We start from the raw sequence: 24,538 nt of genomic DNA, 5'->3' as shown, positions 1-24,538 counted from the left end.
CCTAGGGCCAAGAAGGTAAGAGTGACTGTCTCTGGTGAGCCTTGGAATTTTCCTTGTATCTTATGAGACTGGTGGGGTGCCAATCACTCAGTTCTTCTATCCTGGTGTCCTCTCTATGGACTGTCCCTATTTTTTGGGGGGCGGGTCTGGACACACACTCATTCGTGTTATAAATGGAGACAGATGGGGAGAAAGAAGGGATGGAGATTTCTCTTTAGCTTTGTTCAAACCCAAAAAGCTAACAGGGCCTCTTTTTCTTATATGATCAACTTTTAGAACTCTACAAGATTCCAACGAACACCAGAAGGAAAACACTTAGGGAAAAAAAATTTTCTCTTGGAAAAAAATCATGGAAGAGTAAATTTACAGAGTGACCATCGACCACTTATTCATCAATAATATGTTCATTTGCTCAATAAATATTCGAGCTGGATGGGGAGTTAGGTACCGGGGCCTCAGCGGAGAATAAGCCAGGCAGAGTTCCGACCTGAGGGAGCTCCCCAGCTAGTGGGGCCCGCGTGCCAGTGCTGTCACATGTCTAATCATTGGATGTTGTCAACCACTCTGTGAGACAGGACTCCTGTGGTCATCTTTACAGCTGACAAAATGGAGGCACAGAAGTGACAAAAAACTTGAGCCAGGATTCAAACCTAGTGTCTTCTGAGTCAAACTCCCTTCCCAGCTTCACCTCAGCTGAGATCTCATATTTCTGTTTCATTGTTTCTCACCTCTCTCAAGTAAACTCAAGCATTAATCTAGGTGAGTGGCCTTACACTTGCCCTGGAACAGTGAGACAAAAGAGATGGAGAAAGAGGAATGTGAGAGGAAGAGAAGGGAGACTCAGCAAAAAATCTAGATGTGAAGAACAAAGTGCTGGGGTAGCAAAGAGGATTTAGTGGAAGAGAAATGAAGATAGATTCATAACATCTTATTCCAATTCCAGCTTTACAGAATCTCAGGTATTACCTAACAGCATTTTTCAAACTGGCATGCACAGAAGAGTCCATTGTTTCAGTTGATAACCAAATTGCTTTTTAGAGCTAGAATATTATTTTTGGTGGCTTAATTACAGAGTTTCTCACAGTGGAAGGCACTGTCTTTAAATAACTTAATATATAGTATATTTGAATTTCATTCCTTTAAGAAAGTGCTTGGCAGCAACCGAGTCCATGTGGAGGGCAGGAGGAGATAAATTATTTTATAACATTTGGCACCATCATATTGTCATCATTCAACGCAACTGGGGGAGCTAAATATAAGATAGGAATTAATCTGACTTCTCTAAGAAGATATTAATATATTTTCTAAAATCAACCTAGAAAAAATAGAACAGGCAAAAGTGGAATAATTTTAAGCCTTGTGCTCACTTTTACAGAAACAATAATTCTTCATCAAAATGTTTGATAGACAAATGGCTCCCAGCTGTTCTTCTGGAAGAGCCCTCATTCATTCACGCACATATGCACTTATTCAGCTAATACTTATTGAACGCTACTTGGTGCCAGGCACAATGCTAACTACGAAAATGAATAGGACACATTTCTGCTCTGCAAGAAGCTCACAGATAATTGTAGCATCGTGTGGTGAGGGCAATGATAGAAAGAGATAAACAGAAGAGATAGGTATCTGTAGGGCAGGGGAGGGCAAGTGTGGTAGGCTCCCTGGAGGAGGTGACAGCTGAAAACTGGACTGAATCTTAATGGTTGGATTGATATGTGTGTATGTGTGTGTGCCTGACTGTATGATCTGAAATAGAGTTAAATACATATGGTGAACATTTGGAACCTCAAGACATTCCACACTGGTGGAACATCATGTATGACATAAAACAGTCAAGCACTGAGCCTGGGAAGGCAGGCAGTTACCAGCTCAGAGAGCCTTATTTGCTCAGTAACATCTACTGAGTACTCACTATGTGCCAAACACTATCGTAAGCATTTTATGTCATTGAAACCTTCCACCATCCTACCCTGTGAAGTCCATGCTATGGTAGGATCCCCATTTTACAGACAAAAAGGCTGAGGCCTGGCTTGGCTAAGCACCTTGCCTAGGTTGTCACAGTAAGTAAAGCCAGGATCTGAATGCAGGCAGTCTTTTTCCGGAGCCGGTGCTCTTCATTCTTACACATACCTCATGGTGACAGGGACCTATTGGAGATGTATTTTTCAGCAGGGAAGTGGAGCGATTGGATTGCCTATTAATACCCTGGTAACAAATGAAATGTTTTAGTTACTATGCAGACTTAAATTTTAATAGGTGCTAAAATAGGCCAGGCTCAGTGGCTCATGCCTATAATCCCGGCACTTTGGGAGGCCAAGGTGGGAAGATTGCTTGAGGCCAGGCCAGGAGGATTGCTTGAAGAAGTTTGAGACCAGCCTGGGCAATATAGTGAGACCCCGTATCTACAAAAAAAAAAAAAAAAAAAGGACCTAAAGCGGGCAGAGCAGTCAGGGCCTGCCCTCTCAAAATAGGATGCACCCCCAAATCAAGAACCAAGTCAGGAAGTATCACTGACTGCCTAAGAAGAATTCTCTCATATGAGATTAGCCGCCTGCCCCTGAAATGATTTTCAGTTATGTTGCTTGCTGATGGAGCTGCAGTGATCGCAGCTAAGTGCTGAGGGGATCTCCCTATTTGCCGATTTAAAATGCAGCCCTTCCTGGCTGAAGATAAACTTTAGGAAAGAGCAGGGGGTCTACCCTGAAAAGGTGCTGAGCTCTAAAAGCATGTTTTTGGTGCATTCTTTTAGGTAAGTGCATCCTTTTAGGTAATTAAGGAATATTGATAACAGAAAGGAAAGAGAGTAAAGCATTTGTCTGTTTCTCCGTAATAGTTTAGATCAGACGAGACTTTGATCAATTCATCCTTGATCTAATTCGCTCAATCACTGTGGTTCTTCTAGGTGCTCAGGATATGGTGGTTGGCAAAATTAGATGTGGCCCCTACCTTCAAGGAGTTTGCAGCCTAGTGAGGGGAAAAGATACCAATCAAAGAATCACTCACAAATAAATATGCAATTATAATTGTGGTGAATGCTTGGAGAAGTACAAGCTAAAGCGAGGACATCCCTGCAGCAGTGAGAACTAAGATCTCCCAGGGAAGTAGGAAAGGAGGTAACAGTGGAGCATTCCAGACAGGGTCTGTGAAAAAGCCCCGAAGGCAGGAAGGAGCCTGCCTGGCCAAGGAATGAAAGGTGTCAAGCGTGGCTGGTTTGGGACTTTGGTCTCCACTAGGCCCCAGAGGACAGATGGGGGATTTTTTTCCCTTATTTTAAGAACAATGGCAAATCAATCAAATGTTTTGTGTTTGCATTGGGAAATATGTGACAAGATTGAATTTGCATTATTTAAAACAAAAAATCCCTGCTAAGGAGAAATCAGATTGAAAGGAGACAAGAGTTTATTCATTTCTTCTTGTTCTGCATTTAAAGAACATTTATTGTGTGCATTCCAGTGCTGTGCAATAGAAATATAGTATGAGCCACATTTATCGTTTTGAATTTTCTAGTCACATCAAAAAAAGTAAAACACATTAGGTGAGATCAGTTTTAATATGTTTCATTTTACCCAATATATCAAAAATACTATGATTTTAACATGTAATAATATAAACAACGTATTAGCGCAATATTTTACATTCTGTTTTCATACTAAGTTTTTGAAATCTGCTGTGTATATTCACATACCTCAATTTGGACATAAAATCTTCCTCAGAAATACTTGATCTATATGTAGATTTCGTAAAATTTACAATTGAAAAAACAGGTTTTTGTACTCAGGTTGTTCCAAACATACTTAAAAGTTTTCCAATAAAATAATAATAATAATAAAAAGAAAAAAATAAGAAAAACAAAAGTTTTTCAATAAATGAACTATTCGTTTTTAAATTAAGATTAAATAAAATTAAAAATTCAGTTTCTCAATAACAGTGGCCACATTTCAAGCACTCAGTAGCCATCTACGGCTAGTGCTACCATATTGGATAGATCAGGACGGACCTTTCCATCACTGCAGAAAGTTGTATTGGACAGTGCAGGTCTACATGCTGGTGAGGCCCTGCGTGTTCATTAGCATTGCCTTGGAAGATGTAACCTTCAAAGGTGATAGGCGCTCTAACCTACAACAGCCTCCCTATTTCCATTTAATATCTTTAAACCCATGCAGCAGTCTTTTGATCCTGTTTTGGTTTCCCAAGAACAGGTTCCTACTGGGAAGAAAATGAGCTCACCTGCTGAGATAAATATCTAGTCTGCTTGGCTGTTACATTTCTCTTTACATGAATAAAGATGAGTTTCCCAATCTTCATCCTAGACTATCCCTGAGTGAACTATCAACATCAAAGTACTTGTGAGATCTCGTGGAAACTACCAGCTCTTCACAACCTCATGACTGGCAGCCCCTATCTGTAAAGAGCAAACATTCATTTTCAGGGCTAGCAATGGCAATTAGGGAATTTGACAAGCCCCCCAGGCCAATGAGCCTCTTGTTTGCTCCTGTTCCTCAAGGTCCCCACTCACAGGGTGACCTTTAGCCAGAAAAGAAGGTCCTGGAGGGCGGGTGTGGAATTGGAGTGTCTGGCACAGCAGGCCTGGGTGCTGGCTACCCAGGTGCCAGTCCGCCAGGTGCCACCACTCTCCAGGGTCCCTCCTCCCTCTCCCCCATTTTTTGCTCCCCATTTGGCTTGAAGGTGAACAGGGAAATGTTTTTCTCTATATCTCTTTAAGAATCTTTGTAAATCTCTGTGGAAATTAATTTTGCCCCTCAACTCTGAGCAATGAATAATGTTCACACGATGGTTTATCTTTTGCCCTGATTTTTCCCACCCTAATCCCACCTCATACTTTAGTTCACCTTCCCATCAGAAGTGGGAGCTCCTTGGAAGCAGGTACCAAACGTCATCTTGCATTCTGTTTTGGTTTTTTTCTCTGATTCTTTAAAATTCCCCACATGGTTTTCTCATCCATTCTATTCAGTAACATTCGAGTGTTGCCTTTTGTTTAACAATGGCTAACGTCAATTGAATATTTACTAAATGTTAAGCACTTTACATGAATTTCTTTCATTTAAAAAATTTTTTAAGGTTTTAAAATTAGAGACAGGGATGGGGGGGGTGAGGGTGGATCTCTCTGTGTTGCCCAGGCTGGTCTCCAACTCCTGACCTCAAGCAATCCTCGCTCCCCGTCCTCACTTAGTGGTGGGATTACAGGAATTAGCCATTCCACCTGGCCGGATTTCCTCATTTAATCCTTATAACCGAGCTATGAAGTAAATATTATTATTTGCATCATTTTACACATCGGGAAACCGAGGCTCAAATAGGTTAAATAAATTTATCCAAGGAGACACATCTAGTCAGGGCAGTAAGGAATTAAATCTAGAAAGTCCTAATCTAGAGTTTATAACCTTTGTACAATATTGTGTACCTAGGATGTTTTGCTACAGTGTATCTACTGTTTTAAATCTCCAGCGAGTTTATGCTTGGTCTAGGAGAGAAAGGGAGGCCCTGCCAAACACTTCATGTGCTTCTTCTCTCAGCAGTAACGTTCTCAAAGCGGCTAGTCAAGAGCTACAGTCGATCCATAGAGAGATACCAGGCTGGAGGGTAACAGTCTGGTCTGAAAGCCGGTCCGCTAGCATTCATAATCTCAGCGTTCAACCTGGGCGTGCCTCTCAGCTCTCCCGTTAACACTCCCTCCTGCGCTGCTGATTTTTGGCAATAATCCCAGCACTTTGGGAGGCTGAGGTGGAAGAATCACTTGAAGGCAGGAGTTCGTGACCAGAGTGGGAAACAAAGTGAGACAACCCCCCCCCCCACCACTCCGCTGTCTATAAAATTTTTCAATAAAAAATTAGCCGGGCGTGGTGGCATGCGCCTGTAGTCTTAGCTACCTGGCAGGCTGAGGCAGGAGGATCGCTTGAACCCGGGAGACTGAGGTTGCAGTGAGCTATGATTGCACCACTTCACTCCAGCCTGGGCGACAGAGTGAGACCCGAGGGAGTGACAAGGGGCCTGTGCTCCTTTGTGAAATCCCGTTGTCCCAGGGCAGGAAGGGCCGCACTTCACACGATGGACCGGGACGAACTAGTTCGTCCCGGTCCATCGTCACTGGTTTTATCCCATTAAAAATAGTAATTCACTTTCTCCTAAAAGCGTATAAACACAAAACCAGCCCCTGACTGCGAGACACTAAACTTGTTTAGGTCTAAGCCCGCAGAGAACCCCGGATCCCAGAATTAGCTGGCGGGCCGGGGAGGAAGTGTTCCCGCCCTCGGTCCCGCCCCGCGGCCCCCGCCACTCCTCGGCCCGCCCCCAGGTTTAATCTCCGCCCTTCAAAGGCGGCAGCCAATCGGGGAGCCACGTCCCCGCCGCGCGCGCGCTGCTCCTCCTTCTTGCGGGCCGCGCCCAGCCGGCAGTGACGTGCCCCGCCCTGCAGCCGCGGGATTCAAACTCCCGGAAGCGGCCTCCGCGCCTGATGGTGTGACTCGGCCGACGCGAGCGCCGCGCTTTGCTTCAGCTGCTAGCTGGCCCAAGGGAGGCGACCGCGGAGGGTGGCGAGGGGCGACCAGGACCCGCAGCCCCGGGGCCGGGCCGGTCCGGACCGCCAGGGAGGGCAGGTCAGTGGGCAGATCGCGTCCGCGGGATTCAATCTCTGCCCGCCCTGATAACAGTCCTTTTCCCTGGCGCTCACTTCGTGCCTGGCACCCGGCTGGGCGCCTCAAGACCGTTGTCTCTTCGATCGCTCCTTTGGACTTGGCGGTGGGTATCATCTCCTTACAGATAGACGCAGAGAGGCCAAGTGACTTGCCCAAGGTCTTTCGTTAGGACGGCTTTTTCCAATTGGCAAGCACTTTCGTTGTGTGTTCCTCAAACATCTTTATTTTAGAAGTGAGAAAACTAGTGCCTTTTTTTGCAGTTTCTCTTTTCCTGTCTGTCTCCTCAAGTGAGATTTTATGTGAGAATTTTTAAAGATTGGCGTCGCCTTGTAGAAGATGCGGCTTGTAATTGATGCCTTGTACCGTTTACTGGATGGAAGCGCTTGTTTGGTCACCTCCTGTCCAGCATGACTTAGGTCACTTCAGCGAATCAACCAATCATTTCTTTTCTTTTCTTTTTTTTTTTTTGAGATGGAGTCTCGCTCTGTCACCCAGGCTGGAGTGCAATGGCACGATCTTGGCTCACTGCAACTTCTGCCTCCTGGGCTCAAGTGATTCTCCTTCCTCAGCATCCTGAGTAGCTGGGACTACAGGCTTGCGCCACCACGCCCGGTTAATTTTTGTATTTTTAGTAGAGACAGGGTTTCGCCATGTTGGGCAGGCTGGTCTCGAACTCCTGACCTCAGATGAGCCACCTGCCTCGGCCTCCCAGAGTGCTGGGATTACAGACGTGAGCCACCGCGCCTGGCCCCAATCAACCAATCATTTCTGAGGGCTTGCTGTTAGGCTCTATGGGTAACAACAGCAACAAAAAAATCCCAGTGCAGTCCTTGAAACAATAGTTGAACAATTGAAAAAATAAAAGGTTAGCGGGGAGTGTAATTGAGTACCAGATTGTGTAGGGGTGGAGGTGGGGCAGCTATATCATTTGTTAAGAGTTCACAGAGGGGAGGCATGCTGAGGAAGGTTTGAACTGTGGGAACCCTGTGGATGACTGGAATAGGAAATACAGGGAAAGGTGGCTGGGCACGGTGGTTCACACCTGTAATCCCAGCACTTTGGGAGGCCGAGGCGGGCAGATCACTTGAGGTCAGGAGTTCGAGACTGGCCTGACCAATATGGTGAAACCTCATCTCTACTAATAGATACAAAAATTAGCCAGGCGTGGTGGCGCATACCTGTAGTCCCAGCTACTCAGGAGGCTGAGGCAGGAGAATCCCTTGAACCCGGGAGGCGGAGGTTGCAGTGATTCGAGATCGTGCCACTGCACTCCAGCCTGGGCGACAGAGCGAGACTCTGCCGCCCCTAACCCCCTGCCCCCACCAAAAAAAGAAACAGAAAAAAGAAAATACATGGAAAGGAGGTTGGTGGGACTAGATGGTGGGGGAGATCCAAACCGTCTGGGCCAGAGACTAGAAACGGTAGTCATTCATTCACTGCCAGAGTTTCTGTCCAAAGGTTAGGAAGCAGATGTTTGGGGGTTCTTTCACATTCTGCAAATCTGTATTTCCATCATTTTGTGTCTCAATGACTTGGTAGTAGTTTTCTGTCCTACGACCCACGATATCAAGTCAACAGTGTGTTATCAACAGAAACACATAGGAAAGAACTTCCTGTGGCAGCAGGTGACTGAGAGACGCCATAACCTTGCATTTCTTCAACTGATGGATGAGCTACCGCAATCTTTCACCTTATAATGGCAAAAATCCAGGACTAACCTTTTGATAGATGATTTCTTCTACTCAATCTCCACAGTTCTAATATGTTTAGATGTTCTGATTTCACACAGGACAATCTTAAAAGTCACTTCACTACCATTCTAAGGAGGTCTCTCCTATTTTTACTGATATCATTTATCCCTGTACTTCTCCTGTGTAATATTTATTACAGTTTGAGAACTCATGAACCCTTGTTTGTTTCCTTGTTATTGCCTGCCTTTACTACACTGAAAGCCCCACGACATTAGGGAACATGTCTTTTTTTTTTTTTTTTAAACCGGTTTACACCCAGCATGTATTAGGATACCTGGTAAATAATAGGCTCTATAGTAATTTTTGAATGCACTAATGGGCTCATACTCCTTTATATCCTTTAATCACACTGCCATTATTTTATCTTGGGATGCATGAAGTGGAAAAATGTTTTTTAACTTCCCTAATTAGCGTTACTTTTATATACTATTTATATGCATCATATGCTTCACTAGATTTTTGCCTGCTAAAGTTTATATTATATACTTGTTTCTAAACTGTCATCTAGTACTGTTAGCAGATACTGAGTTTCTCCTTACTTAATTTGGCCCGTTATTCTTAGTTCCTTTCGTGCCGGACTCCCCTGAATGTTATACCTCTTTTCCTGTAAATGTCTTATTTTAGGTTCTCTTCACTTTTTCCCACTGTGCTCTCTCAAATGACTATTAAGATAGATCTGAACTAGGCTATCTTCTAAAACAGAGGACCTATGTCAAGTAATGACATTTTAGTGCCTATATACTCAGAATTACATTATTTACCAACAGCTTTTTATTTTGGGCCAAGATATGTCCTTGATTGTGACCTACTTCTTTCAGGCTTTATTTAATGGTTGGAGACCCCTTCATTGTTTTTTAAACAAAACTTTTCCACTAAAGAATTACACATATAGAACACTACACAAAATATAAACGTACAAGTCGACTTTTTTTTTTTTTTTTGAGACAGAGTCTTGCTGTGTCACCCAGGCTGGAGTGCAATGGTGTGATCTCAGCTCACTGCAACCTCCACCTCCCAGGCTCAAGCGATTCTCTTGCCTCAGCCTCCTGAGCATCTGGGATTACAGGCGCCTGCCACCATGCCTGGCTAATTTTTGTAGTTTTAGTAGAGATGGAGTTTCACCATGTTGGCCAGACTGGTCTTGAACTCATGACCTCGTGATCCACCTATCTTGGCCTCCCAAAGTGCTGGGACTATAGGCGTGAGCCACCGTACCCAGCCCAAGTTGACATATTTTAGAAGGTGAATACTCCCATTTATCTACCACTGAGATTAAAAAAAAAAAAGTTACAATACCCCAGAAGGCTCCATCCATCTTTCTCCATACCCCGCTGGTTTGGATATATCATTTCTATTTAGAGCAGATAGGTTATTAGACCTGTTTCAAACTTGAGATTTAAATTTTTAAACTCGGAATTATACAGTTGATTTTTATTTTTACAGACCATTTCAGAGATGTCTTCCAGAAGTACCAAAGATTTAATTAAAAGTAAGTGGGGATCGAAGCCTAGTAACTCCAAATCCGAAACTACATTAGAAAAATTAAAGGGAGAAATTGCACACTTAAAGACATCGGTGGATGAAATCACAAGTGGGAAAGGAAAGCTGACTGATAAAGAGAGACACAGACTTTTGGAGGTAAATGGTCTTCTGATCCCTTAAATTGTAAGCTCTCCAAGGAAGCGACGCATGAAGATTTCCTGCTGCTACCTGCTTACTCTTGCCATGTTCCCTGTCTTGTCCAGTTGATTAGTTTTGGAAAGCTGACCTTGGGTTTAGAATCTTAAATTCCTACTTTGACTTTGCCAAGTCTTAGATGTACTTTAGTCATTACTAACCTCTCACCTTTAAATGTAATTGAGTATGTGTTTTGAGGTTACCAGGTACTAAGTTTGTTTTGGAAATAAAGATACTGTGATTAATAGTTTTGCACCTTTAACATGGTCTGTTTCACCTTCAGTATGGTCTGTTTTTCAGTTATTTAAAACAAAGTAATAACCTAATTCATCATTCTTCCTATAGCTTCTTGGTAACTTAGCTTAACTATGTGAATATTCTTGATAACTTTTGTTATGCTGTATTTAAGATTGTGAAACATTCTGGCTATTTTCGCTATTTTTAAATTGATAGCATAACTTACAAGCATTTGATTTTTCATACTTTTTTTTTTTTGATACTGGGTCTCAACTCTGTTGCCCAGGCTGGAGTACAGTGGCTTGATCATAGCTCACTGCAGCCTCAAACTCTGGGCCTCAGGCACTCCTCTTGCCTGGGCCTCCCAAAGTTCTGGAATTACAGGCATGAACCACTATGCCTGGCCATTCCATGCTTTTTTGGAGTACTATATTACTCGTTGATGTACTTTAAGGATACTGTGCTGGGCTTATATCTCTTTTTTACTGTGGAAGAGGAGAAAATATTTACCCAATAGTCATATAATCTGGTTTTCCTGTTAGTTCCCTAAATGTAAAAAATCAAATCTGTCCATTTCAGAGTATTAAGTAGTGTTCAGATTTCCTTGTTTAAAACATGTTTTATCATGCATATTGGCTGCTTTCCAAGTAATTCTCGTTTTCAGGCTTTTGAAGGAAAAATTATTAGATGTGTTGGCATTTACACTCTGTTCAACTATATTTCAGATTCACTAATTTATAATTTGTTATGGCATAGACAGTAAAGAAGTTAGGAAATTATTAGAACTAGAGGGACTTAAAAATGTAATCATAAATATAATTACAAATTTGGATTTAATTATTTTGCAAAAGTGCTTTTATTGTTTGTATTTAGAAAATAAATGGTTAAGGCCGGGCACGGTGGCTCACGCCTGTAATCCTAGCACTTTGTGAGGCTGAGGCAGGTGGATCACCCGAGGTCAGGAGTTCAAGACCAGCCCGGCCAATATGGTGAAACCCCGTGTCTACTAAAAATACAAAAATTAGCTGAGTGTGGTGGTGTGTGCCTGTAATCCCAACTACTCGGGAGGCTGAGGCAAGAGAATCGCTTGAACCTAGGAGGCGGAGGTTGCAGTGAGCCAAGATCGCACCACTACACTCCAGCCTGGGTGACAGAGCGAGACTCCTTCTCAAAAAATACATAAATAAAATAAAAATAAATGGTTAAACGGTATATCATTTGATTTCTTTAAATTCTCTAAACAGGCACATAATAAAACTGATTTATTTTTTGTAACAACATACATTGAGGTAAATGCTTTTTCAAGCATTGAGAAAACAGTCATCACCAATCCACAGATATGAAGGTTATTTTGCAATCTGGTAAAGGAATCTTATTGCTTCCCTGAGAGATAGCTTTCCATTTCATTCCACTTTTTGAGAAGCACTGGGTACTTTGTTCCTTTAAAATCAATTGAAATTAAACTTCCTATAACTTCTACCCATTTGTTCTAATTGTGCCTATTAAGGTTACACAGAACAAGTCTTATTTTTCCTATGCAAACTGACAATTTATTAGATATGTAAGGAAATTTTGCTTCCTTTTAACTTTTCTGCAGACGAAGCTCATATTCTTTAGATTTTCTGGCTTCTTATCATCTTGAACAGTTTTTAGTTTATTCATATCCCTCCTGAATTATGCACTTAGAATTGAACACAGTATCCTAAATATGTTCTGGCGAACGCAGATTGAAATAGTAGTGTTACATCTACTTAGCTGGATACTGTACTCCATTAAAGCCTAAAATTGTATGGCTCTATTATCTGTCTCATACTACTGATTTGAGTTAAGCTTGTGGCCAGCTAAAATCCCCTCATTATTTTCAAATGAATAACCATCCCCCTAAACTTAAATTTTCCTCATTTTATATTTGAACAACTGCTGCTTTTTTCTTCCTAAATGCAAGTTTTAACTTCATGCTGTTTTGACCCTGTTAGCCTATAATTTTAATAATTATTTCTATTATCTTTTTATTTGACTTTTTCCTTTATGCCAGCAGCAGTTTAAAAAACATTACTTATGTATATCTTGTGAATCTTTGAAGATGTTAAGCATTCCTTTAGAGATTACCTTCTAGATTCAATACTGAATCATTTATCGAAAGTAAGCAGGTTAATGAATGCATCCCTCTCCTGCTGAAATATTCTGTAACTTTTAAGTTCCACTGATTCAAGTTCATTAAGGAGCATGTATATCTTGTGTGACCCACTTTTAGCTTTTAGTTTTTACAAGATCCAGTATTATGGAAGAATGATTACCAAATACTCTTGGGAGAGCTAGCCCTTCTTTAGCTTTTTCTCACCACACTTGATAGAGGTGGTTTCTCCTTTCTTCGTGTCTGTGCCCATTTTTTCATCTGTCTTAACTACAGCACTTACAACGTTGCATTAAAACATTGGCTTCTCTGTGAGCTATCTGAACATAAAACTTTGGCTTCCTCATCTTTTTTGGCCCTGATATTTAGCATAATGCTGACTTGATAGATAATAAATGCTTCATAAATGCTTGTTGAAGTATATATTATTTAGCTAGATGTTTGACCTGGCTTTGTTCTAAGATTCTTCTTAGTTTATATCTAGAAAATTCAAGTCCTCGAGGCTGAGAAGGAGAAGAATGCTTATCAACTCACAGAGAAGGACAAAGAAATACAGCGACTCAGAGACCAACTGAAGGCCAGATATAGTACTACCGCATTGCTTGAACAGCTGGAAGAGACAACGAAAGAAGGTGGAAGGAGGGAGCAGGTGTTGAAAGCCTTATCTGAAGAGAAAGATGTATTGAAACAACAGTTGTCTGCTGCAACCTCACGAATTGCTGAACTTGAAAGCAAAACACTCGGTTTATCACAGGTGCTAACCATTTCTTTAAACCCAGATTTTTTTTTCTTTCTGATACAGTTTGTAATTCTTAGGAAGAATGAGTTTGTGAAGACGTGCTTCCCAAATGATGAGACAAATGATTAGTATAGTATACTAACAGGTCACTTCACTTTTTTTAATAGCCCAGTCCCTTCTCTATAAGCAAAAATAGTTAATATGGTACCCTCCACTCCTTGTACCATTGATTTGCCTGGAGGAATATTCAGAAGACAAAATCTACTGTGTATTTACAATTACCAAGATCTTTTTGAGCTCTTATTTCTATAGTTTGTATCATGAAAACAGTAGGCTTCATTTTTTTGGTTATTTTTCATATTTGAAACATACAATTATAATATCAAGTATACTTTTCCTAACTGCACTTGCATTTTTTCCTCCTTTGTTTGAGAGGCACTAGTGTCATAGAAAGAACAAGGATACAGAAGTAGACATGTGAGTTCAGATCTTGGTTTTGTACTTGCCAGCTCTGTGACTCTGAACAAGTTTGTTAACCTTTATAGCCTTAGAGACAATACAAGACTTCTCCAGACCCCTGTCCTAAATCTTAGTTTCTTTTTTTTTTTTTTTAAACATATAAGCTAAACCTGAGTTTCCACATCAGTAAAATAAGGATAGGAATACTGATAATTAAATGTAATTATGTATGTAAATTGCCTAGCATAGTGCCTAGTATATAGTAGGTGTTCAGTAAATGGTTATTAATCAGACCTTTGATTCTTTTGGAGATTTGGACATTCGAATAATACTAACATTAATAGCATCTATAGGCTGGGCATGGTGGCTCACACCTATAATCCCAGCACTTCGGGAGGCCAAGGCAGGCGGATCACCTGGGGTCAGGAGTTTGAGACCAGCCTGGCCAACACAGTGAGACCCCATCTCTACTAAAAATACAAAAATTAGCCGAGTGTGATGGCACGCATCTGTAATCCCAGCTACTCGGGAGGCTGAGGCACTAGAATCGCTTGAACCTGAGAGGTGGAGGTTGCAGTGAGCTGAGATTGCGCCACTGTACTGCCTGGATGACAGAGTGAGCCTCTGTCTCAAAAAAAAAAAAAAAAAAAAATCATCTATAGAAGAAAATCTGTAGCTTTCAAATATATCTCAGTGCTGTTAAGGATCTTTTTCTGTACTTTATTTCCCATTTAGGGGAGATAGTGATCAGACCTATACATTTATGTGTATTTTCATAGATGGGCGTTTGAGTGTTTCTGCAGATGAGTTCAAAAAGGTGAAGTTTTTCTAGAGAATTTCCACAGAGCTGAAACTCGTAAAACGTTACAGTCAGATTCAAAGTAGCTGACTAAAATTTTTCTTTGAAGTTCAAGAGTTAGTTTCTCCACTTTTGGAATGTGAAATACAAACTTGGTAGAAATTATAATTTTTAAAATTTTTATTTATTTTTTATTTTTTGAGACAGAGTCTCATTTTGCCACCCAGGCTGGAGTGCAATGGTGCAATCTCAGCTCACTGCAACCTCCACCTGGGTTCAAGTAATTCTCCTGCCTCAGCCTCCTGAGTATTTGGGATTACAGGCATCTGCCACCACACCCTGCTGATTTTTGTATTATTAATAGAGATAGGGTTTCAACATGTTGGCCAGGCTGGTCTTGAACCCCTGACCTCAGGTGATCCGCCTGCCTTGGCCTCCCAAAGTGCTGGGATTACAGGCATAAGCTACTGTATCTGGCCTGAAATTATAATTTTTAAAGATGTATTCTTATAATAATTTTGTGGGCTACTTGTATTGATTTCTGTATTAACTAGCATGTCTGACTTCTATAACAACTTCCAAATGTCAGTGTCTTATGCAACAAATGTTTATTTTTCTCTCATGCCAGTCTAGTCCAGATTGGAGTAGAGGAAGCTTTGCTCCACAGTCATTTGACTCCAGGTTCCTTCCTTCTAGTGGCAACACCTTCCTTTAGGGTGGGGTCCCCCACCAAGTCCTCTGTATGTAGCTGTGAGATGGAGCCTGTGGAGAACTGCCTAGGAGGGATCTGGGGCCAGGCCTGGTATTGACATATCTCACCTCTGCTCACATTCCACTGGAACATGGCTCCACTAACCACAGGGAAGGCTGGAATCATAGTCTACACTGTGCCCAGGGTAAAAGGAAAGGGGTTTAGAGAAATATCTTTGTCATAGTTTCCACCTCGAGGACTGAATTGAGAGAGAGAAAGGGCTACATATTAAAGTGAACGAATAGAGCATCTTTGGAGAAAAATAATTTTTTTGAGCTTCTTTGCCAGTATTCACAAGTCTCTTATAGCTATTTAAAGACTGAAATGCAGCTTTTTCTATGTTTGTTGGCCAGCCTGGCTACCTAGCCACCCACTTCTCTTTTATTCCTCTGAGAAAATGAAAAGAGGAGAGAAATAATTTTTGAGTTCCATATAATCTATATGAACTAATACTAATTAATAATTAATACTATTTTTTTTTTGAGATAGAGTCTTGCTCTGTTGCCCAGGCTGGAGTAATTTTTGTATTATTAATAGAGATGGTGTTTCACCATGTTGGCCAAGCTGGTCTTGAACTCCTGACCTCAGGTGATCTGCCTGCCTTGGCCTCCCAAAGTGCTAGGATTACAGGCGTAAGCCTGATCTTGGCTCACTGCAACCTCCTCCTCCCGGGTTCTGCCTCAGCCTCCTGAGTAGCTGGGACTACAGGCGCGCTACCATGCCTGGCTAATTTTTGTATTTTTAGTAGAGACAGGGTTTCACCATATTGGCCAGGCTGGTCTCAAACTCCTGACCTTAGGTGATCCGCCCACCTTGGCCTCCCAAAGTGCTGGGATTATAGGTGTGAGCCACTGCGCCCGGCCTAATTAATACTATTAGTAATACAAAACATGATTCTAGAAAAAAATTTTTACCTTTTGTTTGACAATTTAATGTCTTCTAGATGTCATTTAAATAGCCTAGTTGTTTTGTATTTGTCTTTTTGGTAAAAATCACTGGGCTATTCATATGCACTGAGGGCTATTCTGGCAATCCTGGGGTCTAGAGGACCGCAGAAGTCAGATTAGATAGAAAATCTCTGGGTTTCCAGTCTGTTTGGGAAATTTCAGGGGATCTTAATTTTCAAAATGGTTATCTCTGGTAACTCTCACCTGGCTTGATGGTTTACCACCATCTACTAGATGTGGATTTTTTTTTTTTTTGAGACAGAGTCTCACTCTATTGCCCAGGCTGGAGTGCAGTGGTGCAATCTCGGCTCACTGCAACCTCCGCCTCCTGGGTTCAAGTGATTCTCCTGCCTCAGCCTCCTGTGTAGCTGGGATTATAGGCACAGGCCACCAGGCTCAGCTAATTTTTCTTTTTGTATTTTTAGTAGAGATGAGTTTTCGCCGTGTTGGCCAGGCTGGTCTCAAACTCCTGACCTCAAGTGATCCACCCTCCTTAACCTCCCAGAGTGCTGGGTTTATAGGAGTGAGCCACCATGCCCAGCCTAGATCGGGATTTCGGGATGCCCCTGTGAGGTATATTGTATTATTATGGAACTGAATATAATGAGGCAACTTGTATTGTGGAATGTCTGATGTTAACTAATGTTGGATTATTTACAGACTGTGGCTCCAAACTGCTTCAACTCATCAATAAATAATATTCATGAAATGGAAATACAGCTGAAAGATGTAAGTTCGTTTCCTTTTAAGTTATGGGTAAAGAGGGCTAATTCATTTATTCTTAAGTTTTATAGAAATTGGCAACATTAGTGCTGTGACAGAAAAACTGAATGGTTTGAGAGCTTCATTTAAGTCTCTTTCTATATATTCAAGAATCATTTCTTCTAAGCATAGTCTCTTTTTTTTTTCCCCTGAGGCAAAGTCTTGGTCTGTTGCCCAGGCTGGAGTGCAGTGGCATGATCTCGGTTCACTGCAACCTCTGTTACCTGGGTTCAAGAAGTTCTCCTACCTCAGCCTCCTGAGTAGCTAGGATTACAGGCACGAGCCACCACACTTCACTACGTTTTTGTATTTTTAGTAGAGACGGGGATTTCACCATGTTGGCCAGGCTGGTCTCAAACTCCTGACTTAAGTGATCTGCCCACCTTGGCCTCCCAAAGTGCTGGGATTACAGCTGTGAGCCACCGTGCCCGGCATCATGGTCTCTGTAGGGTAGACAGCCCTAGAAATTATCACTGCCAACCAAATGCATCAATAACATCCCTTTTCCATCTAAATCTAATTTCCCTAATTTGCCCAATCATTTTATTGTTTCTTGTTTTTTCAGTATTTTTCTTTTTTTGAGATGAAGTCTTGCTCTGTTGCCCAAGCTAGAATGGACTGGTGAGATCTCAGCTCACTGCAGCCTCCACCTCCCAGGTTCAAGTGACTCTTCTGCCTCAGCTTCCCGAGTACCTGGGCTTACAGGCACCCGCCACCATGCCCGGCTAATTTTTATTTTTAGTAGATATGGGGTTTCACCATGTTGGCCAGGCCGGTCTTGAACTCCTGACCTCAGGTGATCTGCCCGCCTCGGCCTCCCAGAGTGCTGGGATTACGGGCGTGTGCCACTGTGCCTGGCCTCCATTTTATTATTATAATGTAATTTAATTTGTAGTATCTTCTCTTTTGGTTTATCCATGCAGGATGCTCTCTTTGGTTTGAATACTTCTCTTGAAACTAAGGTTTGCTTTCATAGGTTGAAAAGGAAACGTTCTTTGTACACTTAGTACTTCTTTTCTCTAGAATTTGGTATGAGGTTATTTTAGTTATACAGTAAAGCTGTGTTACTGCAAACCGATATCATAAATGGATTGGTGGGTTTTATTGGGAATGGAATAAATTGAGGACACAGGACTGCTACTTACAGTGTACTTTTTTCAAGTTTTAGAGATATGAAGTATAGAGTTTCTGACTTAAGTATTAGGTCAGTATGTTGATATTTTGGTTCCAAAAATATTACTGTCATGTCTATCCTGATATAAGCATGTTAAGATTTCTGTTTTACTTCATCTATCAAGTATCCTTTGAAGTCTTTTTGATCTTCAAAAGAAGAATTTAAATCTCCTGGATGTCTAGCCAGGTGCCAAGTACTCTTATCAGAGTACGTAATTTACCTAGAGGTAACTGGAATGAAAAGGAAAAATTCTGTGTCTTATTACACTGACGTTTGTTATTCTATGTATATCCATACCTATGCATTAGATGCGCATATCGAGAAATAACTTACACAACTCCTGCATTCCTCTTTATTTACTCCACCTCCACCACAATGGCTTTCCAGCTACTCCTTAAATAAACCACCTTTTCTCTTTCTGTTCCCTCTGCCTGGGACACTCTTCCCCAGATATCTTCATGATTTCCTCCCTACCTCATGCAGGTTTTTATTTAAATGCCACTTTCTTGGGGTCAGGGGGAGGACAGAATGGGGGCTCCCTGACCACTTTGTCTAAAATTATAGCTCCCAGACAATTCCTATTCCTTTCTCCTGCTTTTCCCTCCTCATCACATACTATGGCTAACTTTACAATCTATTTAACTTCTCTTGTCTAATGTTCGACCTTTCCATCAGAATAGAAGTCATATGAAGGAAGGGTTTTTGCATGTTTTGTACACTGCTATATCCTCAGTGTCTAGAACATTTGAAAGAATGACTGGATGGAATCTTGGGAAGTTTCTTGAATTTTACTGGTATCTCTTCTAGAAAAGTACCTGAAAATAGATGCCATTATATTAAGCTTACATGTGCTTTTTAGGCATCTCAGTGCTAACTGCTTCCGATATCACTTGAGGGTATTTTTAGATAATGATGATTCTTTTTTATGAAATTAACTTTGAAATACTACATATGCAAGCCTAAGCTTTTTGTTCTATCTTCTCAGCTTATTTAAGGGTCACATCGTGCTTGTCTCCTCTGTCTTAGGCTTTTATACGAACAGGGTAAAATTTAACCCAACTCTTCTACAAATGGTGGTCTAGACTGAGCAAGATTCACAGGCTCTAATATGCTAGGTCTGGGGTAGTGCCTGAGTTTTTTGCATTTCCAGTAAACTCCCAGCTGCTGCTGCTGCTGGTCCTTGGACCACCCTTTGAGAACCATTAGCATTATTATTATTATCATTATTTTGAGATGGAGTCTCACTCTGTCACCCAGGTTGGAGTGCAGTGGCGCGATCTTGGCTTATTGCAACCTCGGCCTCCTGGGTTCAAGTGATTCTTATGCCTCAGCCTCCTGAGTAACAGGGATTACAGGTACATGCCACCATGCCCAGCTAATTTTTGTATTTTTAGTAGAGACAGGGTTTCGCCATGTTGGCCAGGCTGGTCTCCAACTCCTGACCTCAGATGACCCACCTGCCTCAGCCTCCCAAAGTGCTGGGATTACAGGGGTGAGTCATTACGCCCAGCCAGAACTATGAACTTATATTTGAGGAGCAAGAAGTGGTTTAGCTCTGGTTTTCCCTTTGGAATTTCAGCAAATCTGTGAGACCAGGAGGAAAATTGTAGTTGGAGGACTTAGGGAACATGGAAAGAGACATGTCACTTCTTGCAGCACCGACACTGGCACATTATTTGGCTTTTGAGAGCTCAGCAGTTCTAGTTCCATCACCCTCTCAAAGTTCGCAGAAACTTTCTGTAGAAGCTTACCCATGTATTTTCAGAATTAGTATTTGTTATATTTAAATAAGCCCTAAAAACCTATGTACACCTTCTTTAGGCCCAGTTGTATCATTGTTCAGTTACCATTTCGCTCTGGCCGACAGTTGAAATAATTACATAGAGTTAATGTCGTAAGCATTGTCAAATGTCAGTACTTTTAGTATTTATTTAAGAATATGTTAGTATAAACTAGATCAAACCAAATAGCCAAAAGACAGTTTTAATAGGCGTTTCTTGCTCTTAAATTCAAAGATCCAAATTTTAAGCATAGAACTTAGGGAAGATAAATAATAATTGTTTTAAAAGTATTTTGTCTGCAAACATTCAAATTAACAGAAAAGTTACAAGAATGAGTATGACAACATATACTAACATATAACGCCCATATCCTCTTTACTAAGATTCAACCATTGTTAACATATTACCCCATTTTGCTCTCTCTTTTTCCTCTTTCAACCCTCACCTACACACATATACACGTAGTATTTTTTTCTGAACCATCTGAGAATGAATTGGACATATACACAGCCGTTTAAACCCATATACTTTAATGTGTATTTGTTCTCCCATCCAAGTACTAACCAGGCTCAACCCTGCTTAGCTTCCAAGATCAGCCAAGATCAGGTGCGTTCAGGGTGGTATGGCCATAGACTTCAATGTGTATTTCTTAAGAACGAGGATACTCTTGCCCACAACTATAGCACAGATAGCAACTTTAATAAATTTAACATGGATACAATACTTCTATAATCTACCATTCCTACTGCAGTTTTGTCAATTGACCCACATTTTTTATTCCTCCAGTACAGGCTAATATTTTAATCTACATTGGTTGGAATTTTTGTCTACAGAATATTTAGTGGATTCTTGTCAAACCTGGGGGAAGACCTTTATAGCATTCCACAGGATCTTTTTTTTCTTTTTTTTCTTTTTTTGAGACAGAGTCTCACCCTGTCGCTGAGGCTGTAGTGCAGTGGCGTGATCTCGGCTCACTGCAACCTCTGCCTCCCTGGTTCAAGCGATTCTCCTGCCTCAGCCTCCAGAGTAGCTGGGATTACAGGCACCTGCCATTGCGCCTGGCTAATTTTTTTTTATTTTTAGTAGAGACAGGGTTTCACCATGTTGGCCAGGCTGGTCTTGAACTCCTGACCTCGTGATCTGCCCAAAGTGCTGGGATTATAGGCGTGAGCCACCGCGCCCGGCCTCCACAGGACATTTTATTTTGCCCACTTTTGTTCTACATTTTTATTGGTAACTTGGAGGAAATTGTTAAATGCATGCCTAACAAACGTATAGATGACAAAAAGCTGGAAGGCATATCCAATGCAATGATGTTTGACTCTAAAAACTCAAGACTAATACTATCAATATTTATGATAGCTATCAAATCCATGTATTGATACTGATAGAAAGCCAATGCACACAGTGAGAAGAGGTGGCATAAGGAAATGTTTATTGAGGGAACATCGCCATCATGTGGCCTTTTAGAATACTACCCCTTGAATCTTCAACTAACATGTATTTTTGTTTCTCAATACTTAAGTGATGTATGGTTCCTTTTTCTATAATTAATTAATTTATTTTTTTGAGACGGAGTCTCGCTTCGTTGCCCAGGCTGGAGTGCAGTGGCACAATCTCAACTCACTGCAACCTCCGCCTCCCGGGCTCAAGTGATTCTCTTGCCTCAGCCTCCTGAGTAGCTGGGACCACTGGCGCCCGCCACCATGCCTGGCTAATTTTTTTGTATTTTTAGTAGAAATGGGGTTTCACCATATTGGCCAGGCTGGTCTCGAACTCCTGACCTTGTGATATGCCCACCTCAGCCTCCCAAAGTACTGGGATTACAGGCGTGAGCCACTGCGCCCAGCCGGTTCCTTTAAAAGAAAAGAAAAATAAAATAAATAAAATAAAATTGGCCTGGCGCAGTGGCTCACTTCTGTAATTCCAGCATTTTGGGAGGCCAAGAAGGGCAGATCACCTGAGATCAGGAGTTCGAGACCAACTGGGCCAACATGGTGATACCCCATCTCTAATAAAAATACAAAAAAGCTGGGCCTGGTGGTACATGCCTGTAATCCCAGCTACTTGGGAGGCTGAGGCAGGAGAATTGCTGGAACCTGGGAGGCAGAATTTGCAGTGAGCTGAGATCGTGCCACTGTATTCCAGCCTGGGCCACAGAGCGAGACTCCGTCTCCAAAAAAAAAAAAATTGGCCGGGCTCAGTGGCTCATGCCTGTAATCCCAGCACTTTGGGAGGCCAAGGCAGGCAGATCACCTGAGGTCAGGAGTTGAGAACAACATGGTGAAACCCCATGTGTGGTGGCACATGCCTGTAACCCCAGCTACTCGGGAGGCTGAGGCAAGAGAATCGCTTGAACCCAGGAGGTGGAGGTTGTAGTGAGCCAAGATGGCACCATTGCACTCCAGCCTGGGTAACAAGAGTGAAACTCCGTCTCAAAAAAAAAAAAAAAAAAAATTCATGACCATTTAATTTTGACTTAAATTATTTGTATCAAAATACTTCTTAAATGTGGACAAATGTAAAATTTAGTGTAAAATTAGGTATCTTTAGTATCTAACACACTATAATTTATAGGTATTTGGATATACATGTGCATTGTGAGTCATACAGTGCTTCCTCTCATCAACTAAATTTAAATCTGATCTTGGGTTTCTCATGAGTCCTTTCTTTTGAAAGATGCCTCACTGGGGATGGCAGTGGAGCTGAATAAGAGAGTGACTACTGCAGCCTGTTTTAAGATAGGCCAGGAATCCTAGCAATCTTCTCAACTGTACTAAGTTCACTGATTATTTTTCCCAACTTTTATGATTATTTTTCCCAACTTTTATTATGAAAAATATCAAACATACACAAAAGTTGAAAGTACATTGAACAATCATATATCTACCACGAAGTTTCAATAATAAGACAGACTCTTTAAATCAAAAATCAAATTACTACAGTGAAAACAGCCATCCACAGAGCTTTACATTATTGATGATATATAATACAAAATGGATATACAATATCTCCACTTGACAAATGGACTCTTAAGCCATATACAGAGGACTACTGTTCCCTAACGGATGCAGACAGAAAGTGTCTGGTAAAGTGGCTGAGGCTCGTGGGCTAAGTCTTTGATTTCAGAGACTGTGTCTTCCTAATTCTGACTCTGTTGATGTCAGAGACTGTTTCTGTCTTCCTAATTCATTTGCTAATTCTATAGCAAACAGACACTGAAAATCCTTTAAGTGCCATACCCAGGAGCTTTGCTCAAGAGTTTGTAGGGTGCTAGTAGAAAGAGCCTAACAAAGCTTAGAGAAACTCTCTAGACTTAATAAGAATTTCCATATATGTAGATCTTTCTAGATATGGGACTCAATGTCTTTAAAGGATGGAAATTCTTACCGGAAAGCAGTTGCCCTGATAGACACCCAAAACCTTCAAGCTCCTTTTGTCCTCTTCACTGTGGAACTAGAGGCCTGGAAAGAGTGGCTGCTATAAAAGGAAACACTATATTATATTGTCAGATTGAAATTAAATAGAAGAATTTTATCTATGCATAATAGATCATTTTAAGAGCTACTGTGTTGTTCTCCAAACAGTAATCAGAAATCTGTATTCCATTCTTGAAAAAATGAGCTTTGCTGATACTGTTATAGGTTCTTCGAAGTTCAGATTACTATGAGCTCTGGATTTATAGCAAGTCCTCTGGTGTAAAATGAACTGGTTACAATCCCTGCCATACAAAGCTTCTGTCTTCATATGGCCTCATTCTCTATGTATATCTGTGTGTCTGCTCCTTTTTATAAGGATACTAGTCATTGGATTTAGGGCTCACTCTACACCAGTATGGCCTCATTTTAACTAATTGCATCTGCAAAGACCTGCCCCCCCCCGCCTTTCTTATTTTTTTTGAGACAGGGTCTCCCTCTATTGTCTAGGCTGGAGTGCAGTGGTGCAATCTCGGCTCACTGCAACCTCCGCCTCCCGCGTTCAAGTGATCTGCTACCTCAGCCTCCCAAGTAGCTAGGACTACAGGTGCGTGCCACCATGCCTGGCTAAAAAAATAGAGACAGGGTTTTGCCATGTTGGCCAGGCTGGTCTTGAATTCCTGGCCTCAAGTGATCCGCCCGCCTCGGCCTCCCAAAGTGCTGGGATTACAGGTGTGAGCCACTGTGCCCAGCCCACAGACCCCATTTCTGAATAAGGTCATATTCTGAGGTTTCAAGTGGACATGAATTTTGGGGGACATTATTCAACTCACTGTAAGTATGAAACCCCTATACAAACAGGTGAGTGACGGCAGCTTGGAGTTTTTAATTGGGTTATAAAAGATCATATAAAGGATGAAAGTTGGTGGTAAAGAGAGAAGGTAGCTGTTAAGTTTGATCCTCTAAAGAAGACACTGAGGTGATTGTTAGGAGTGCAGGCGGTTTATTGGGGAGCAAGATCTGTGCAAGGAAAAAGGAAGTAGTTATGCCAGGGAGACCATCAGACCATGATGAGAACCTAACAAAGTCTCTGTCACCCCATGGGGTGCTCCAGAGCAGAGAGTCCTGAGAAGCAGAGTCCTTGTTGGGCAGCAGTAGTTAGGCACTTGTTCAGTTGTTGACTGAGGCCAACCCAGCTCAGCTCAAAAGCTGACAGGGACTTGAAGGAATTAACAGATGGAGGCTGTCAGCTAATCAG

General features: G+C 41.6%; 1 protein-coding gene across 6 annotated transcripts in view; it reads left to right on the top strand.

Annotated features, from left to right (window-relative positions):
• The first annotated feature begins 6,344 nt into the window (after positions 1 to 6,344).
• The window catches only part of CEP55 (centrosomal protein 55), a 32,561-nt gene continuing 14,367 nt past the window's right edge, over positions 6,345 to 24,538 (top strand). The window contains exons 1-4 of one of the 6 annotated variants that reach the window (XM_063618575.1): positions 6,345 to 6,614; positions 9,848 to 10,042; positions 12,937 to 13,206; positions 16,808 to 16,876. In XM_063618575.1, coding sequence (XP_063474645.1) covers positions 9,860 to 10,042; positions 12,937 to 13,206; positions 16,808 to 16,876 — 522 coding nt within the window. In that variant the 5' untranslated portion in view covers positions 6,345 to 6,614; positions 9,848 to 9,859. Of the gene's footprint in view, positions 6,757 to 9,847; positions 10,043 to 12,936; positions 13,207 to 16,807; positions 16,877 to 24,538 lie in introns of all 6 variants that reach the window. The other 5 variants (XM_055255265.2, XM_055255248.2, XM_063618564.1 and 2 more) reach the window with 5 other exon arrangements.

The sequence above is a fragment of the Symphalangus syndactylus genome, chromosome 2, assembly GCF_028878055.3.
Source record: "Symphalangus syndactylus isolate Jambi chromosome 2, NHGRI_mSymSyn1-v2.1_pri, whole genome shotgun sequence".
Classification (NCBI taxonomy): domain Eukaryota; kingdom Metazoa; phylum Chordata; class Mammalia; order Primates; family Hylobatidae; genus Symphalangus; species Symphalangus syndactylus.
Note: the sequence above shows the minus strand (reverse complement) of the source record. Positions and strands in the feature narration are given on the sequence as shown.